General features: G+C 42.8%; 1 protein-coding gene across 1 annotated transcript in view; it reads right to left on the reverse strand.

Moving 5' to 3' along the window:
• Positions 1 to 278: 278 nt before the first annotated feature.
• Positions 279 to 21,052, reverse strand: part of KLHL12 (kelch like family member 12) — a 38,946-nt gene continuing 18,172 nt past the window's right edge. Inside the window, exons 6-12 of the mRNA XM_010378828.2 lie at positions 19,547 to 19,661; positions 6,723 to 6,829; positions 5,317 to 5,512; positions 4,076 to 4,234; positions 3,665 to 3,763; positions 2,725 to 2,911; positions 279 to 1,823 (exon numbers count right to left, since the gene is read on the reverse strand). Of these exons, the coding sequence (XP_010377130.1) occupies positions 1,697 to 1,823; positions 2,725 to 2,911; positions 3,665 to 3,763; positions 4,076 to 4,234; positions 5,317 to 5,512; positions 6,723 to 6,829; positions 19,547 to 19,661 (990 nt within the window). The 3' untranslated portion in view covers positions 279 to 1,696. The remainder of the gene's footprint in view (positions 1,824 to 2,724; positions 2,912 to 3,664; positions 3,764 to 4,075; positions 4,235 to 5,316; positions 5,513 to 6,722; positions 6,830 to 19,546; positions 19,662 to 21,052) is intronic.

A 21,052-nucleotide genomic window follows, 5' to 3' on the forward strand; every position in this document is an offset into this window, starting at 1 on the left:
GTGAATTCAAGATGTCTCTTCTTTGTTCCTTTGGTTTTCAAGTAACTCCAAGCATGAGAGGGAATAATGAATATAGCAAATCAGGAAAATATTTTACTGAAGAGAATCTCCGAAGTGTAAAGTGGCTACCTCTTATCTGTGTCTAACAGAGAAATAGCAGAACTAGTTGGCAAACACACAAGATGAACAGGTTGAAGAGACAGGAGCTACAGCTGATCCCTACATCTTTCCCTCCCAAATATCTGCTAAAGGCAATGCTGATTAGCCACAAACTCTCGGCACTTGACACCATTGATTTTTAATATTTTCTTAAAAAAATACAAAGGAAATTAACTCTGTAGGTCAATACAATTCAAGGAAAGAGGGGAAAATGGAATTTCAGAGCAAAGATTGTTTAGGTTATCACATTCCCACACTCCCAATACCCATAAAACAAGAATTTCACTCCATGACACAGAGGAACATTGAATGATAGCTCAGAAATGTTGATAGCTGAGGTACTGAAACTAACAAAAGGATTTTGGTTGTCCTTGATTATTCTGTTCTGTGATGAATAAAATCTACACTAAAGGACACGTAAGGAAAACTTATAGCAGAAAAAAAGACCAAATGTACCAAACACAGCAGTACAAACCACTCCTTGGCAGAAGTGTGCTTCTAAAAGAATGGGGCAGCAATCAGTTAGCTTAACTACTAGGCTACTGTCACTCCCAGCCCATCCCCAAATAAATAGTGTGGAAGTGTAATAGTGTAGTAGTAGTTGATTCAACAAAGAAAGGCTTTCACCCCCATTCAAGGCAAACATTGCCATGGCTAGATGAGCCCTGGCAGGTGATAAGACGACTGTAAAATCACAGGTACTTCTAGTTTATCCCCAGTTATACTGAACTCCCACATTGATGTCATCTTCTCTCATCCCAACATTTGTTCACTCTTTTATGCTGTCTCCAGTGCGAAAGACCTTGGGGAAATAAAAAGATCCTTCAAATGGTATACCCTTCTCAGTCTTCCAGGTTATGTCATACTTCAGTGCTGTTCTAGGTTCACTCACATTCCATCACATTAAGTCACTTATTCTAACTTCAATTCTGATATACAAACCCTGACCTCCAAAAGAAGTGTCAGATGAGTCTCTCTGTCCCTTGCCCCCAAAGTTTTGTGGGGCTCTCCCTTTGGTTTCCCTCTAGAATGGAACTGTGTTGCCCCTAGCTACCTGTAGATGAGAAAATGTAGTTGTTCCTGGAAAAAAAAGAAAAAAAAAAGACTTGGATTTTACCAAGCTTACTTAAATTGGTGTCTTTCCAATCATCTAGGCTGGATATTACCCACATCTGGTAGGCTATACTCACCTTAGTTCTTTGCAACATATGAGGCACAACATACATATAGTACACCAAGCACGTGGTAAGTTAGAAATGACAGGAAAGTGCTCCCCAAAGCAGTGGGAGAGGCAATGTGGTCTCTCACATCCATTCAATGTGCATTCTTTTCTCTGGAGTATCTGTTACCCACCCTTCTCAGGAGCAAGAACCAGGACGACGGGGAGTATGTGTCAAGTAAGTACAATCATCACTGCACTGGTGCCTGTAATCAACCTGTGCACATAGTGAGAAACAGACATTCTGGAAAGGATTCTTGATTCTCCCACTAACTGTCCACTGGACTGGAATAGCTCTGGATGGTGTTGCAACAATGGTCACTTCTCACGGAGAACACACACACCAGCATCACAGCGCTGGGTTCCCATGGATGTCACGACTTCCCAGCTGTCGATGATAGGGTCGTAACATTCAATGCTACTTAGCAGGGAATTACCATCATATCTGAGTGGGAAAGAAGCAAAAGAAAGAAATGAGTCAGCTGTGTGCAGTGGCACGTGCCTGTAATCCCAACTACGCAGGAGGCTGAGGTAAGAGGATTGCTTAAGTCAAGGAGGGAATTTGAGACCAGCCTAGGCAACATGGTGAGACCCCATCTCAATAAAATTTTTTTTTTTTTTTTTTTTTTTTTTTTTTTTGAGACGGAGTCTCGCTCTGTCGCCCAGGCTGGAGTGCAGTGGCCGGATCTCAGCTCACTGCCAGCTCCGCCTCCCGGGTTTCCGCCATTCTCCTGCCTCAGCCTCCCTAGTAGCTGGGATTACAGGAGCCCGCCACCTCGCCCGGCTAGTTTTTTGTATTTTTTTAGTAGAGACGGGGTTTCACCGTGTTCGCCAGGATGATCTCGATCTCCTGACCTTGTGATCCGCCCGTCTCGGCCTCCCAAAGTGCTGGGATTACAGGCTTGAGCCACCGCGCCCGGCCATCAATAAAATTTAAAGAAAGAAAGAAATCCGCCTTCTATTCCTTTCCACACAAGTCCTTCATTAAGGCTGCCACTGGAGGCCAGGCATGGTGACTCTCGCCTGTAATCCTAGCACTTTAGGAGGCTGAGGTGGGAGGATTGCTTAAGCCCAGGAGTTGGAGACCAGCCTAGGCAACATAAAAAACTAGTCTGGCACAGTGGCCTGCACCTGTGGTACCAACTACTCTACTCAAGACTCCAGCCTGGGTGACAGAGCAAGACTCTGTCTCTAAAAACTAAAAAAAATCTAATAAAAAATATCAAGTTGCCACTGGAGATATCTACCCCTACCCAAGTCTTGTCTCCATCCAAAAATGAGGATCAGATCACATAGACTCTTGCTTTGACTACATACTGAGTCTGGATTCGTTTCTAAATCCTCACCCTGCAATTGCATAAAGTCTCCCCCGAAGCACTGTGGCCCCTACATAGCATCGTGGAGTGGTCATACTGGTGACAGTTGTCCAGGAATCAGTGCGAATGTTGTATGCTTCAACGGAAGAAAGGTGGGCTGTACCATCAAATCCTCCCACCACATAAATATGGTCATTCAGCAGGGCTACTCCTGCACCTGGGGAAAATGAAGGCATTAGCAAATGAATGGTACTAAGCCTAGAATCTGAATTATAGAAATAAACTATCGTCACTAATGACTAGCTGAGTTCTAGAGTAGATGAGAGATATGGACTGGGTCCACACGGGCCTAGAATAATCTAGTCCAGCACAAGTTATTCCACCTATAAACCCTTTGGCTTGGACTTGAAATGATAAAAGATAAATAAAAATTGTTCTCTTTACTTTCATTAACTCAGAGCCCAACCCTTCTAATTAGGAGAAAGGGAGGAAGTGAAAAAAAGGCAGCAATAAAGGTCGATGGAGGGAAAGGAGTTGTGATTATGGTTCTGAAGCAATTTTTACCCAGAATAAGTAAACCAGAACGGCACAGTGTTTTCTCCTTTTCTACATCCCAGCCTGCTCCACTTCAAAAAGCTCTCGGTGAAGGTAAGTAGCTACTCTTTTGTCTTTATGCATTAGAGACTTTATTTAACATTTATTTAACATGTACTACACAGACAAAATTGTACTAGATATTCTAAAAAGTAGGGAGAGAACAAAGACATGAAGGCTTTTGCTTCCAAATGTATAATCTAGTTGTTAAGTATCAACTGTCTTTATCCTCACTAATATTTAGAGAAAACAGAGACAAGGAAGAGAGCAGAATCTCATTTTTACATTAATCTACAGTTTGCCCCATGCACCACCATTATATAAGCAAATGTCTGACAGTACGGTCTATTGTCCCCTCCCTCAGATCTAGTCTTACCAGAACGCTTGGTGGCCATTGGTGTAACATTAGTCCAATGTCCTGTATGAGGGTCGTATTTCTCAACTGAATTTAAGATATTCAAGCCGTCATATCCTCCTGGAAGACAGAGATCATTCCAGAAAGAGTGGTAAATCCTCATGCCCATTTCTGGTCGGTCTTTCTGAGTGCTTCAACTATTTTAGTTTCAATTTTCCCCCAAGAGTTCCAATAACTCTAAGAGAAATCTGACAGTACCCTACTTTCTGCTTATAAGAAAAAGATAATCCCAATTAATGGAAAATATATTAACACACACCAGGGTTTTAGTTGAAGGGAAGTCTATGAACTTCATCCTGGTAAAGAGGAATCCCTACTCACAGTCCACTACCCATTGAGTTCTCTCCCATTCCTGCATCCCAGACTCGATACCTAGACAGTAGATCACTCCGCTGGCCACTACGAGTCCAGCACCTTCCCGGGCTGTCTGCATATCTCCCAGCATGCTCCACTGGTCAATGTTTGGATCATACCGCTCCATACTGGTGTGACGCCTGCTTCCATCAAAGCCCCCAGAGACATAGATCATATCTGCTCAGAATAAACAAATTACAGACTATTAGAGAATGACAGATTTCTAAGAACTCTTTCCTCTACAAATTTTCCAAGGATTCTTTTTTTTTTTTTTTTTTTTTTTTGAGACGGAGTCTCGCTCTGTTGCCCAGGCTGGAGTGTAGTGACCGATCTCAGCTCACTGCAAGCTCCGCCTCCTGGGTTTACGCCATTCTCCTGCCTCAGCCTCCTGAGTAGCTGGGACTACAGGCGCCCGCCACCTCGCCCGGCTAGTTTTTTGTATTTTTTAGTAGAGACGGGGTTTCACCATGTTAGCCAGGATGGTCTCGATCTCCTGACCTCATGATCTGCCCGTCTCGGCCTCCCAAAGTGCTGGGATTACAGGCTTGAGCCACCGCGCCCGGCCCCAAGGATTCTTTAAAAGTCTGGGAGCAAAAACAAAGTATTTTTTAATGAGTCAATTAAGTTTTATAGACAAGGAAGACATCCAAAAAGAATGGGGTAAAATAAAATCCTTAAAAGCATTCAAAGACCACCTGGGAATTTGCAAAAATACAACTAGTGCCAGTTCCCCACCCAGCACATTGGAACTTGATTTGCCAACTTTGTAGTCAGTACCGAAACATCCATGAATATTGAACAGCTTCTATTACACTGATATTTCTGAAAGCAAAAAGGAATATTTGTCAGCTGGGCACAGTGGCTCACACCTGTAATCCCAGCACCTTGGGAGGCCGAGGCAGGTGAATCACTTGAGCTCAGGAGTAAGACATCAGCCTGGGCAACATGGCGAAACCCTGTCTCTACTAAACATACAAAAAAATAGCTGGGCATGGTGGTGCATGCCTATAGTCCCAGCTACTCAGGAAGCTGAGGTGGGAGGATCGCTTGAGCTTGGGGAGGTTGAGGCTGCAGCGAGCCGTGATCACACCACTGCACTCCAGCCTGGGCAACAGAGAGAGACCCTATCTCAAATAATAATAACATTTGACCTTAATTTTTTCTCCATATTTCATGCTCCTGCCAGACAACAGGAGAGGTTAAAAACCCTGGTCCAGCCACAGTAAGATGGAAATAATTGCCCTGCACATCCAGCCTACCTCCCAGGGTGGTGGCTCCAGCAAGACCTCGTCGGACATTCATAGGGGCCACAGAATACCAGACCCCATCCTCATCTGCTGTGTAGTCTAGACATTCCACTGAACTAAGGCGGGAACGGCCATCATAGCCACCAATGACGTAGATCCGGTCATGTAGGGACACTGAGGCCACATAACGTCTCTTACGAGTGATGCTCTATGGATTTGGAGAGAAGAGGTACAGAGCATTTCAGTTAGGCAAGTTTTGGGCCTTACCTTTTGCTATCTTCCCTGTTGCATCTGCACACCTCTATGCTTCTTCACCTGTTATCATGAACCCTCCCTGAGTGGTTCATCCTCAAGTGGCTCCCAGACAGCTATCTACTGAACGAAATGCTTGTGGTGCTCTTACAGATACAAGCTTTCTGCACATCTGCCTCTTTCCAAGGCTTCCAAAAGATTTAACAGCCTTCTGTTATCCGGTATCTACTCCTTTCTTTTCCATAAGGCACTGGGCTAAGAGACTGATATCCTTCCATAAAGTGGAAAAGTATTCCCACACTGCTAATCAAAGGGCCAGGATTTATTACAAGAACCTTAAAAGGTAGGAGGGTTGGAGTTCCATGTTTTCTTAGAAATTACTATTGTTCATTCAGCACTGAAAGAGACATGCTGAGGGAGACAGATACAAACTTTTTTTTTTTTTCTGAGTTGGGATCTCACTGTCACCCAGGCTGGAGTGCAGTGGCACAATCACAGCTCATTGCAACCTTGAACTCCTGGGCTCAAGCAATCCTCTGCCACAGCCTCCCAAGTAGCTAAGGACTACAGGCATGCACCACCATGCCTGGCTAATTTTTTTGTTTACTTTTTTGTAGAGACAGAGTCTCACCATATTGCCCAGGCTGGTCTTGAACTCCTGGCCTCAAGAGATCCTCCCATCTCAGCCTCCCAAAGGGCTGGGATTACAGGTGTGAGCTACCACGCCCAGCCCAAACTTCTGAGCTCAACTGAACACTAGGTTCAATTAAACACAATTTAACATTCAGTTCAGTTTAACACAGCATGACCAATGAAATGTACTGGGAATTATACAGACAGCTTGGAAAGGCACCTAACTAGTGGTGGCCATCTGAGCTTACCTTGACACAGGGCCACTGACATAATCTTCTAATCTAAACAGTCAAAAACTGTTTAGTGAGTACCTACTATGTGCACAAGACTGCTGTAAGAAACATGATCCTGTTATTAGGCTTTTCTACTCTTAAGGCTGGATTAGCTATGATCTGGAGCCAGAGACTGAGGACATTTAAGCTCCCTCCCACCGAATGGCTTTTCTACTCCTAAGGCTGGATTAGCTATGATCTGGAGCCAGAGACTGAGGACATTTAAGCTCCCTCCCACCGAATGGTTTCACCATTATTTACTGGCAAAAAGCTCCACTCCTGAGTCTTGGGGTCATATTTCTCTACCACGTCGATGGGAGACTGCTGGCTTCCGAAGCCCCCAACCACCAAAAGCACTTCATTGGCTCCTGAAGACAAAGGCAGAAAAAAGATGGGTTAGTTCAGCATCCCTGGATGGGTAACTAGTCACAGGGAAGTGTCAACAGAAACAGTTCTAGGATGTCTTGTTTTATGTGGCTGAGAGATGCAATCTGAAATGGGAGATAATCATAAGGCTGTCAAATGGGGAGTTATTTCTCCTTGAGGCTGTAGCTCTCAAGTCTCTGAAACTTAAATTTCTGGACAACATTAAAACTCTACAAAGCAAACTTCAACATGACACTGCACCATTTCTTTCTTTCTTTTTTTTTTTTTTTTGAGACAGAGTTTCGCTCTTGTTGCTCAAGCTGGAGTGCAATGGCACAATCTCGGCTTACCACAACCTCCACCTCCTGGACTCAAGCGATTCTCCTGCCTCAGCCTCCCAAGTAGCTGGGCTTACAAGCATATGCCACCATGCCTAGCTAATTTTGTATTTTTAGTAGAGATGGGATTTCTCCACGTTGGTCAGGCTGGTCCTGAACTCCCGACCTCAGGTGATCCGCCAGCCTCGACCTCCCAAAGTGCTGGGATTACAGGCGTGAGCCACCGTGCCCGGCAACACTGCACCATTTCAACCTATTGAGATGACTGGCTGACATAATACTTGAGGTCTTAAGTGCAGGTGAGAGGCTAAAGGCACTCTCTGCACTTCTCAGACTGAAAAAACCCAAATTGGGAGGTTTTTTTTTGTTTTAATGGGGAAAGAACTCTCCTAACCTTGTCACACAAAAAAGCTGCATGTTGAAACTTAGGATCCATGTGATGGATTTAATATCTCTTTTTCTGAATTGAGAAAGGGTCTTGCTATATTGCCCAGGCTGATCTCAAACTCCTAGCCTAAAGTGATTCTCCTGCCTCAGCCTCCCAAAGTGCTGGGATTACAGGAATGAGCCACTGTGCCTGGCCTAAAATCTCTTTTTCATGAACATTTCCTTCTCCAATGTAGTCAACTATATGATCACATTCCCTGCCAATTCATCAAAACCACAAGGCCACAAAAGACTAGAGTTTTAAAGGAAAAGTCTTTTTCTCTATTTTCCCAAAGAAGCCATTCTGATAGCCTTTATATCTTCCCCTTCCCCTAAGGCCTTACTCTGATAAAATACTTCCTACCTTGGCTCTTGGAGACAGGGTCTTGCTAGATTGCCCAGGCTGGTCTCAAACTCCTGGCCTCAAGCGATATTTCTGCCTTGGCCTCCCAAGTAGCTGGGGTTACAGGTATGAGCCACAGCACCTGGCTTGGCTTTTTTCAAAGAGCAAAGTCTCTTTGAGAAAATCCCCTGTGCATGTGCTCCATTAGAACTCATGGAGAGAACAGTTAGCTGGAGCTTTGGAAAATTCAATCACTAGGAAGCATCTAGGAGACCAAAGTGATCTTACAAGTAACCTGGACTTGAAAGAGCAAATGTAGTACCTTGAAGCTGACAGGAAACACAGATAAACCCCTAATGAAGTAATGGATTTGACAATTATCATCAATTGCTGGGCTAGAATCATTATTTCAAAAGCTAACATATTACTATGAGACACTGTGTGCTTCCTAATGGTGATGAATAGGAAGGACCACACACCATCTAATGAGTCTTTTTTCCAAAAAATTGAGGCTGACTCTTAACAAGCCTCTAGTCCAACCACTAGTTTACAGGCAATACATGGGAGAAGAACATGTTAAATGACACTATAAAGATGCCAACAGCAGAGTCCAGAATGTGGGAAATTCTACAAGTTGAATAGCTTGGTTTCTTCAAGAAATAAATTGGTTAGGAAAAACCAAAATAGGATGGAAACCTTTTGGATTAAAGAGAGACTGAAGAGAGACATGAAATCACTAGCAACGTGTGGACTTTGGCTCCTGATTTGAACAATGTAAGTACTCAAAAACAAATAAAAAATTGTGCCAAAAAAGTTACACAAACACGTACTTATGACAACAAGGAACCGTGTGATTTTAAACAGTGATAATGGCATTCTAGATGTGTCAAAAATTTTATCCTTTTTAGAGACACACGAAGTATGACACACAGTGATGGAATTATATCCAGTCTGGAATTTGCTTCAAAATAGCCTGGGCACAGTGGCTCACGCCTGTAATGCCAACACTTTGGGAGGCCAAGGCTGCCAGATCACTTGAGGTAAGGAGTTCGAGACCAGCCTAGCCAACAAGGCAAAACCCCATCTCTACTAAAAATACAAAAATTATCTGAGTGTGGTGGTGCACACCTGAAATCTCAACTACTGGGGTGGCTCAGGTACAAGAATGCTTGAACTCGGGAAGGGGAGCTTGTAGTGAGCTGAGATGGCGCCACTACACTCCAGCCTGGGCCACGGCGAAACTCCATCTCAAAAAAAAAAAAAAGCTATGTGTTGATACTTGTTAAAATTGATTGATGGGTATGGGGGATCACTGTATTACTGTTTTTATGTTTGAGATTTTTCTTAATAAAACATATACACCCACACATAAACCGTGGAGTTTTTCTAAGAGGGCACTTGTCTTATGTACTTGCCAAATAAAGTGGACCCTCTCCAAAGTGAGCCAGCAAGTAGGTCTCAGGAGTCAGCTCCTTCGAAAATCAAAGCATGGCCAGGCGCGGTGGCTCACGCCTATAGTCTCAGCACTCTGGGAGGCTGAAGCAGGTAGATCATCTGAGGTCAGGAGTTCAAGACCAGCCTGGCTAACATGGCGAAACCCCGTCTCTACTAAAAATACAAAAATTAGCCGGGTGCGGTGTGCGCACCTTTAGTCTCAGCTACTTGGGAGGCTGAGGCAGAAGAATCACTTGAACCCAGGAGGCAGAGGTTGCAGTAAGCTGAGATCACGCCACTGCACTCCAGACTAGGCAATAGAGCAAGACTCCATCTCAAAAAAAAAAAAAAAAAAAAATTCAAAGCATATGAATGAAGGGTTCTTTAGTGATTGAACTCATTTATGTCTGCCTAAGATTACTTCAAATTGGGAGAAGCCAGGACCACAAGTTATTTGTTTTTTCTTTGGGAACACTATTCCCCTACATATTCCTTTTTCTTACTCCACCTCTTCTCTTCCTGACTTGAATAGACAAGGTAAGTGTGATCCTTCTATCCAGACACATTTTCCATGTAGATGAATATGATGCCAGCAGATGATATATGTATGAATAAAAATTCCCACACCAACCAAGAGGTACTTCCTGTGCTATGCAAATTTTAAAGTTTTCTCCTGATTTTTCAGCTCTTATTTCTGTTGCTTTATATGACTCCCTGCCCCACCCCGCCAACCAAAAAAAAAAAATATATATATATATATATGTAAACAGAGATCACTGTGTGGCTCATGACTATAATCCTAGCACTTTGGGAGGCCAACGTGGGCAGATTTCTTGTGCCCAGGGCTTCAAGGACACTTTGGGTAACATGGTAAGACTCCCATATCTAAAAAAAAATAGCCAGGTGTGGTGGCAAATGCCTGTAGTTCCAGCTCCTCCTGAGGCTGACATGGGAGGATCACTTAAGCCCAGGAGGTTAAGGCTGCAGTGAGCAAGGTTGTTCCACTGCACTTTAGCCTGGGGAACAGAGTGAGAACTTGTCTCAAAAAATAAAGTAACATAAAATAAAGAAGGCTGGGAGCAGTGGCTCATGCCTGCAATCACAGCATTTTGGGAGGCCGAGGCGGATGGATCACTTGAGGTCAGGAGTTCGAGGCCAGCCTGACCAACATGGTGAAACCCCGTCTCTATGAAAAATACAAAAATTAGCCAGGTGTGGTGGCACACACCTGTAGTCCCAGCTACTCGGGAGGGTGAGGCACAAGAATCACTTGAACCTGGGAGATGCAGGTTGCAGTGAGCAGAGATTGTACCACTGTACCCCAGCCTGGGTGACACAGCGAGACTTTGTCTCAAAAAAACTAAATACAAATACAACACAAAAATTAGCCGGGTGTGGTGGTGTGTATTTGTAGTCCCAGCTACTCTGGAGGCTGAGGCAGGAGAATCACTTGAACCTAGGAGGTGGAGGTTGCAGTGAGCTGAGATCACACCACTGCACTCCAGCCTGGGTGACAAAGCAAGAATGTCTCAACAATAAAATAAAATAAAATAAAATAAAGAAAAAACCCCTCTCTTTCTTGATATTTCATTCAGGTACCTTTTGAAGGGTGGGAGAAAATAAGTAGAAAGGAAATAGATTATATTAAAAACCCAGAGAACGGACAGTACTTGCTGTTGGCTGAAATTTTCCCAACAAACATTCTGGTAACTATATGTCTACGGTGGAACTTGGTAAGAGGTGTTGGTATGATTTGCAAAGGAGTTTGTTTTGTTTTGTTTAAAAGACAGGGACTTTCTCTGTTACCTAGGCTGGAGTGTAGTGGCACAATCTCAGCTCACCACAGCATCAACCTTCCAGGCTCAAGCAATCCTCCTACCTCAGCCTCCCAAGTAGCTGGGAGCACAGTGTGTGCCACCAAACCCAGCTATTTTTTTTTTTTTTTTTAATTTTTTACAGAGAGGAGGTCTCACTATGTTGCTCAGGCTGGTCTCTTAACTCCTGAAGCTCAAGCGATGCTCCTGCTTTGGCCTCCTCAAGTGCTGGGATTACAGACATAGGTTTTATGGCTCTAAATGGCTGGGATCCTTCGATCACCGATTCTCAAAACTTCTTTGCTGTGAAGGACTCTCTTCATTATTTTCCCCTGACAGATCCTGTGTTTTGACAGACTGTCTGCCAAAGTGAGTTTAAGTAATTAACTTCCCCAGCAACTGCCAACAGAGCTTTTGGTAACTATGAGAACAACAGTGTTTCACGCTGAATGGATACAATGTTAGCTAAATCTGAAGTCTTTATTTTGCCTGTTCAGCTTTTTCTAGCACAAAAATGATTTTCTTTTAGAATATTTAAAAATAACTCAAGGACTAGTATAATCACCATCCCCACTCACATATTACCCCTCCCTGTTAAAAAGACTTGAAAAGTTTTTTCCTTGTGATTATAAAACATATAATATATATTTTTACTGCAAAAAAACTTGGAAAATACAGACAAGTATTATGAAAAAAATTACCCACAGTTCCACAATACAAAGACACACCAAAATATAACATAATTTCCTTCCAGCCTTGTTTCTACACATTTATAAAACACAAATGGGGGCCTGGCGCAGTGGCTCGCACCTGTAATCCCAGCACTTTGGGAGGCTGAGGCAGGTGGATCACGAAACCAGGAGGTTAAGACCAGCCTGGCCAACATGGTGAAACCCCATCTCTGGTGAAAATACAAAAATTAGCCGGACGTGGTGGCACATGCCTGTAATCCCAGCTACTCGGGAGGTTGAGGCAGGAGAATCACTTGAACTCGGGAAGCAGAGATTGCAGTGAGCCGAGATGGCACCATTGCACTCCAGCCTGGGTGACAGAACGAGACTCCATCAAAAAACAAAAACAAAAACAAAAAAAATCCAAAAATAAACAAACAAAAAATCCCACAAATGTGACCATATTATATTAAATGCTGATATTTTCCATTTTCCAAATATATGAAGAAGTCTTTTTTTTTTTTTTGAGACGGAGTCTTGCTCTATCTCCTGGGCTGGAGTGCAGTGGCCGGATCTCAGCTCACTGCAAGCTCTGCCTCCCAGGTTTACGCCATTCTCCTGCCTCAGCCTCCCAATCAGCTGGGACTATAGGCGCCCGCCACCTCGCCCAGATAGTTTTTTTTTTTTTTTGTATTTTTTAGTAGAGACGGGGTTTCACCGTGTTAGCCAGGATGGTCTCGATCTCCTGACCTCGTGATCTGCCCGTCTCGGCCTCCCAAAGTGCTGGGATTACAGGCTTGAGCCACCGCGCCCAGCTTGAATAAGTCTTTTAGTACATGGTTATAATATTCTTAGGCATTTCGGGGTTCATAATTTTGGGTTATAAACAATCACATAAATAACCCTGTGATAAATATCCTGAACGTGAAACTTTTCCTGGTTGTTTTCTTAAAGAAATGGGAAGAATGCTGAGTAATGAATATGAATTAGAAAAAAAGTTTTTGAGCCAGGCATGGTGGCTTACACCTGTAACCCTAGCACTTTGGGAGGCCAAAGCAGGCAGACTGCACAAGCCCAGGAGATCAAAACCAGCCTGAGCAGCATGGTAAAACCTGTCTCTACTAAAAATACAAAAAATTAGCCCGGCCTGGTGGTGCACACCTGTAGTCCCAAGTCCCAGATACCTGGGAGGCTAAGGTGGGAGGATCACTTGAGCCCAGGAAGTGGATGCAGCAGTGAGCCAAGATCATGCCACTGCACTATAGCGACAGAGTGAGACCTTGTATCAAAACAAACAAACAAACAAAACAGACGACCATGGTGGCACATGCCTGTAGTCCCAGCTACTGAGGAGGCTGAGGTGGGAGGATTGCTTGAGCCCAGGAAGTAGAGTTTCAGTGAGCCAAGATCATGCCACTGCACTCTAGCCTAGGAGGCAGAATGAGACCCTGTCTCAAAAAAAAAAAGAAAAAAAATATTTTTATATATAAGGTGACTTTTTGAAGCTGTTACCAATTATACTCCCACCAACACTACAAAGGTGCCAACTCATTCTATTTTCTGAGGCACTGGATAGTTTTTAAATCTCTGATACTCTGGTAGGCAAAAAATTATATGTTTAATTCTTTATTACTAAGACCCTATTATTAATTAGGTTGCACTCTCTCCCTTATATCTAGTAGCCAGCTTTACTTGCCCTTCTGCAAACTGTACACTCAAATCTATATTGTTTCTCTCATGCATTCTTGTTTCTTTTTAGATACAAGGTCTTGCTCTATTGCCCAGGCTGGAGTGCACTGGTGCAATCATGGCTCACTGCAGCCTCAGCCTTGACCTCCTGGCTCAAGCATCCTCCCAGCCTCCCACTTCAGCTTCCCTAGAAGCTGGGACCACTGATTTTTTTTCTTTTTCTTTTTTTTTTTTTGAGACAGAGTCTTACTCTGTGGCCCAGGATGGAGTGCAGTGGTGTGATCTCAGCTCACTGCAACCTCTGCTTCCTGGGCTAAAATGATTCTCCTGCCTCAACCTCCCCAGTAGCTGGGATTACAGGCGTGTGTCACCATGCCCGGCTAATTTTCATATTTTTAGTAGAGACAGTTTCACCCAGTTGGCCAGGCTGGTCTTGAATTCCTGGGCTCCATCGCCCACCTCAGCCTCTCAAAGTGCTGGGATTACAGGTATGAGCCACTGCTCTTGGCCCTGTCTCATGCATTCTTATGAGCTCTTTGCACACAAATGGTTTTAACCCTTTAACCCTTTATTTATTTATCTATCTATCTATTTATGAGATAAGAGTTTTGTTCTTGTTGTCCAGGCTGGAGTGCAATGACGTGATCTTGGTTCACTGCAATCTCCACCTCCCGGGTTCAAGTGATTCTCCTGAGTAGCTGGGATTACAGGCATGTGCCACCACGCCCAGCTAATTTTGTAGTTTTAGTAGAGATGGGATTTCTCCATTTGGTAAGGCTGGTCTCGAACTCCCGACCTCTGGTGATCTGCCCGCCTCAGCCTCCCAAAGTGCTGGGATTAAAGGCTTGAGCCACCCCGCCGGCCAACCCTTTAACCCTTTAAAGGGTTGTTCCAAACCTATGTTCCTAATTTATCATAATTTTGTATATTTTTTTATTTATTCAAATATGTTTTTATTCTTTGTCATTTCTTCCACTATATTGTGCCTAGAAAGTCTTTCTCCTCCAGAAGAACTCCTAAGGTTTTAATGTTTTAACCCTAGTTGGAGACCAATACTTAAACAATCTGACTCGTGTAAAAATAAGTTAATAAAGAGTCAACCAGAAAGAAGCCTGTTTGTTCTCTGCCAATGATAGAGTACTTGTTAAGTGAGATTTTTATCTTTTTAATGAGAAAAGCTTGTCTAGGACATCTGACAAGAACAGGGTGAAAAAGCACATTTCTAAAACTGAAGAACCTGGCAGTGGCATCATTACTTTTAGGAGTGGAAGGGGAGTGTGTATATGCTGTGATATGTTTTAGAGGAATAGGTGCTGTGATACGCTGTTAGAGGAATAGGCCAGATGCAGGACTGCTAAATAACAGGGTTCAGAGACTCACATTTCTATTTGCATTGATCTTTAGTTCAAAAAAGGAGACAGCCACAAATTAGAAAAGCAATTTCCATTATATCTTCTTTGAGACCGTAATGGGTAAGGTTAATAACTAAAAATCCCTTATTTGGCAAACTATTTTAACTTGGCTGTCAATTTAATTTCCTTCTGCTGTATGCAGAAGAGTCATTATTCTGGTAGCTAGGTTTAGCAGCCAATATGATAGAGATGGGTAGAGGACATGATGGTAAGAACAATCTACTTTCTAAGGCACTGACAAAGCGATACTAAGCATCTAATTGGAAAGTGCTTCAGCATTTCCCTTCTAGAACTTCTGAAAAATAACCTCAAGACTATGAAGATAGTAGATTCACAGTCTAATCCTTTAAGGTCAGGGGAATAAGCAAGTTCTCTAACCAAGCAGAAGCCCCTTTTGCTGCCTGTTCAGATATACGCAGGAAATGTACCTTCAAAGAATCTTCTGGGTTTACTGATTCACAAAAACTTTCATTAGCTTTTAGTTCAATTTAATAAGCAAATAATGAGTACTATCATGCAAAAAGGAAACATTTTTCTATGTTGGAAAGTACCTTAGTGATTGAATGTTAACTCTCTTGATATAAAGAACTAGTAACCCAGAGAAGTTAAAGGACTTGTCCAAACAGCAAGTTACTAGAGTGAGTGATGGACATGGGAGTAAAAACAAAAGTAAGCAAAATGTCTTATCTCCTAGTGCCAGGTTCTTTCCACTACGTCACTGGCTCTCCTGGTATAGGTTGAGTAACCCGTATCTGAAATGCTTAGGACAAGAAGTGCTTCAGATTTCAGACATTTTTGGATTTTTGTAATATCTGCATTATCTATTCGCATAACTATTTGCACATCCCTAATTCAGAAACCCCAAATTCAAAATGCTTCAATGAGCATTTTCTTTGAGCATTACGTTGGCACTCAAACTTTTAGATTTTGGAGCATTCTGAATTTCAGATTAGGGATACTCAACCCGATTTTTTTTTTTTTTTTTTTGAGACAGAGTCTTGCTCTGTCGCCCAGGCAGGAGTGCAGTGGCGTGATCTTGGCTCACTGCAGGCTCTGTCTCCTGGGTTCAGGCCATTCTCCTGTCTCAGCCTCCCGAGTAGCTTGGACTACAGGCGCCCACCACCACGCCCGGCTAATTTTTTTTTTTGTATTTTTAGTAGAGACGGGGTTTTACCGTGTTAGGCAGGATGGTCTCGATCTCCTGACCTCATGATCCACCCGCCTCGGCCTCCCAAAGTGCTGGGATTACAGGCGTGAGCTACCGTGCCCGGCCACCCAACCTGATTTTTAAAAATAGTAATTATTTTTTAAAAAACAAAAGTAGGCCAGGTGCAGTGGCTCATGCCTGTAATCCCAGCAATTTGGGAGGCTGAGGTGGGCGGATCACGAGGTCAGGGGATTGACACCATCCTGGCTAACAGGGTGAAACCCCATCTCTACTAAAAACACAAAAAATTAGATGGCCATGGTGGCAGGCTCATGTAGTCCTAGCTACTCGGGAGGCTGAGGCAGGAGAATGGTGTGAACCCAGAAGGCGGAGCTTGCAGTGAGCCGAGATAGTGCCACTGCACTCCAGCCTGGGCGACACAGTAAGACTCCATCTCAAAAAAAAAAAAAAAAAAAAAAAAAAAAAAAAAAATTAGCCAAGCATGGTGGCACTTGGGAGGCTGAGGCAGGAGAATCACTTGAACCTAGGAGGCAGAGGTTGCAGTGAGCGAAGATTATGCCACTGCACTCCAGCCTGCATAACAAGAGCAAAACACCATCTTAAAAAAAAAAAAAAAAAAGTTCCTACCCTGGGAGGAAAGGGAGAATTGGGAGTTATTGTTTAATGGGTACAGTGTTTTAGTCTTGTTAAGATGAAAAGAGTTATAGAGATTGTGTAACAACATAAGTATATTTAACATGATTCAACTGTACATGTAAAAATTGTTAAGATGCTAAATTTTATGCTAAATATACTTTATTTATTTAATTTATTTATTTTGAGATGGAGTGCAATGGCACAATCTCGGCTCACTGCAACCTCTGCCTCCCAGGTTCAAGTGAGTCTCCTGCCTCAGCCTCCGAAGTAGCTGGGATTACAGGTGTGCGCCACCATACTCTGCTAATTTTTGTATTTTTAGTCCAGATGGGGTTGTGCCATGTTGGCCAGGCTGGTCTCGAACTACCGACCTCAAGTGATCTCCCCACCTTGGCCTCCCAAAGTGCTAAGATTACAGGTGTGAGACACAGTGCCTGGCCTATTACATATATTTTACAAAAAAGAAAAAAAGACTTCCATCCAGAAGGTATACAAATATTTTCCTACAATTTCTTCTAATATTTTCTTTTCTTTTTTTTTTTTTTTTTTTTTTGAGACGGAATCTCGCTCTGTCGCCCGGGCTGGAGTGCAATGGCCGGATCTCAGCTCACTGCAAGCTCCACCTCCCGGGTTTACGCCATTCTCCTGCCTCAGCCTCCCGAGTAGCTGGGACTACAGGCGCCCGCCACCTCGCCCAGCTAGTTTTTTGTATTCTTTAGTAAAGACGGTGTTTCACCGTGTTAGCCAGGATGGTCTCGATCTCCTGACCTTGTGAGTCGCCCGTCTCGGCCTCCCAAAGTGCTGGGATTACAGGCTTGAGCCACCGCGCCCAGCCCATTCTTCTAATATTTTCATAGTTTTTCAACATTCAGTCCTTCAGTCTATCTTGTGTTGGTATGTATCTTTGTATGAAGCATACGAAACACAGATCACATTTTGTCACCTTGCAGTAATAGAAAATACCATCAACAATGCCCTTTCTAAAAGTTCTCTTTTTAAAATACAGTATCTTTGAGTGGTAAGATTATGGATGATTTTTATTTATTTTTTGGTTCTCTGTATTTCTAAAGTTCTACATTGAACATACAGTACTTATGCCATTAAAAAATATAGGGGAGCTAGCCACGCATGGTGGCTCATGCCTGTAATCCCAGCACTTTAGGAGGCCGAGGTGGGTGGATCGGTTGCAGCCAGGAGTTTGAGACTAACATGCAGAAACCCTGTTTCTACTAAAAATACAAAAATTAGCTGGGGATGGTGGCAGTCGCCTGTTGTCCCACCTACTCGGGAGGCTGAGGCACAAGCATTGCTTGAACCTGGGAGAGGTTGTAGTGAGCCAAGATTGCTCCACTGCACTCCAGCCTGGGTGGCAGAGCAAGACTGTCTCAAAAAAAAAAAAAAAAAAAAAAAAAAAATATATATATATATATATATATGGGACACCTGTAATCCCAGCACTTTGGGAGGCCAAGGCAGGTGAACTGTTTGAGTCCAGGAGTTCAAGACCCAGCCTGGGCAACAAAGGAAGGCTCTGTCTCTACAGAAAAATACAAAAATTAGCCAGGCATAGTGGCCCGTGCCTGTGGTCCCAGCTACTTGGGAGGCTGAGGTAGGAAGACTGCTTGAGTCCAGGAGGCTAAGGCTGCAGTGAACCGAGATCATGCCACTGCACTCCACCCTGGGCAACATAGTGAGACCCCATTTCTATTAGAAAAAATAAAATATAGGGGATAAATCACCACTCTACCTAAATCCATCAGTGAGCTGCTTAATTATCAACTAACACCTTAGCATGCATGATGAGTCCTCAGTCAGATAAAAGGAAACAATAAAACAAAATACCACCCCATACATATAGAGTAATTCATAACTTGTAAAATGCTTTTATACATTATACACCTAGGCTCTTGGTACAGTGAAGCAGAGAGAATAGGAAATGGAAAGTATGGTAAATATCTGAGTACTTAGTGTGTGCCAGCTATAGTGTTAGGTATCTTATATACATGATCTCATTTAATCCTCCCAACAGCTCAAGATAAGGCACTAACTCTCACCTTAGTGGTAGATGCATAGGCTCAGATAAATTGATATCTTGCCCAACCAGTCACTGCTGGGGCTTGGATGTGAACGTAGGTCTGTTTGCTAAGATAATAGCTAATACACATAGTTATTATGTGCCAAGAACTGTATTAAGGCTTTACATAAGTAACTTTATTTACTTTTCATAACAATGTTACAGGCAGGTGCTATGATGATTCCATTTACAGATGAGGCAACTGAAGCACACAGAGGTTAAGGTTCCTGCCCACGTTAATCACCTAGTACGAGGTAACTGGTACCTGCACTGACAGTCACTGCCAAAACCCATGTACTTTCTACCATACTGGGCCCCTTTTCTTCCTCTCTTCATTCCAGAATGGAAAAACCACATAAGGGGAAGTGAAGAGCTAGGTGGAAGCACTACGTGGCACTAAAATGATCTGATTCACAGAATCTAAATAATATTGTCAAAAAATTGTAACATGTTATGTAATGCTTGACAATGTATAAAGTGCTTTTAGATTTTATCTCATTTAATTTCCAAATAGTTATGTGAAGTAGATAAAGAAGATATCCTTGATTTTAGGAAAGAAAGCTTAGAGTGGTAAAGTGACTTGTCTGAGATGACAGAAGAAAAGATCTGAAACAAGGTCTCTGTACTTCTTATAGAGTGTTATTTTCAACTACGTTGTCACCTGCAAGAAGTAGCTGAAAAGCATCCCCTCGTTCTGCCAAGGTATCAGCTTACCTAGGCGAGCCCTTGTCCTGGGTCCCTGCATCTGACTCCGAAGTTCAGGCCTCAGATGAAACTTCTTTGCTTCATCAACCAGATCCCTGCATTGTAAACTACAGCGGATGAAAGGCTGAAACACAGCAGACAGTAGAGTGAGGCACAGGGGATACCTATAATACTATAAGAGTACAAATGGCACATGCAAATAATTAACTTCTGACTATAGAAAACCAGTTTCCAAAGCCCTGTGATTCCAGGAGTACTGCTGGTAGTAACTATACTCTGAGTTTCCAGAATGATTTTTAAAATTTACTTGAAAAATAGATAACATATGAGATGAATCAAAAATCAAATGATCTAAACATGTATGTTGAGAAGTATTTCCCATCTATCTTAGCGCTTACATTTAACTATTTTTACATAGTTTGTACGCCCTTTCAGGGATTATGCAAACGTAAGTACATAATAACTAATAAGAATTTTAAGGGGGAAACCAAAAAGATTCTGATATTTTCTGGGTGACAGGAAGAATCATATTTTGTCTGAAATATCTCCCCCACAGTCTTGTAGTAATTACCATGTCTGTTTCTGATAGCTCTGTACTAGACATCTTTCATTTGCCTCCCAACTTGCTCTGTACCCTTTTCCACTCTGCTCTCTGGCTCAGAAGACTGGCCTATATGAACTGTGTCAATAGGGCTTCCTATGCCTTCTAGCTTCTGGTTGGGATCAGCCCAACCAAAGGTCAAGGTTTCTCTCAAGGAAGTGACTCTCCGTGATTCTCTTTCCTTTAAGGTTCTAGTAACCACTCCTCAACCTTGTCCCTTCAGGCTTAGGGGTTGTTAATAGCTTGTGTCCTAGATCCAGGTTATTTCACTGTCTTTTGTTGTTTCTCTGAACTTGCACCTTTGTAAACAGCTTCTTTATTTTAAAAAACTCTTCTAAAATTGTCCTGTTTTAGAGTATAGCATCTGTTTCCTGTTGGGACCCTAAAGGACACAGCTGTAATTAAAAAGCACCTCTATTAACCTGACCCAAGAAGTTCTCAGTTGAACTGGAAAGGAAAACAAACAATAAATAGTAGTAAACACTTATGTAGAAAGACATGGTTTTAAAAGCTTTCACATAGTAACTTACTCAATGCTAACAATAACCTATGAGGAAGGTACTATCATCATCTCTGTTTTACAGATAAGAAAGCTGAGGCACAAATATATTAAGACATCTGCTAAAAGTTCACAGAATAAGTGGTGAATTTGGGATTTCAGGCCCGAGTGTGGTTCCAGAGTCTGTGCTCCTAACCACAATGTAAAGAACTGACACAAGGGATATGTGAATTGGTTGTAAGAAAGACAGAAATCACAAATAGGAGAAAAAGAGTTTCAGATGTGACACTAACTATCCTGCAACTTTTCTAATGTGAACAACTGAAGAACTGTTTGTAGCTAACTAAGAGATCTAGGGCTGGGCCAGCAAGAGGAACTCTCTTGCTGGCTTACCTACATGTTATAAATCAGTGCT

This window comes from Rhinopithecus roxellana, chromosome 1, assembly GCF_007565055.1.
Source record: "Rhinopithecus roxellana isolate Shanxi Qingling chromosome 1, ASM756505v1, whole genome shotgun sequence".
NCBI lineage: Eukaryota > Metazoa > Chordata > Mammalia > Primates > Cercopithecidae > Rhinopithecus > Rhinopithecus roxellana.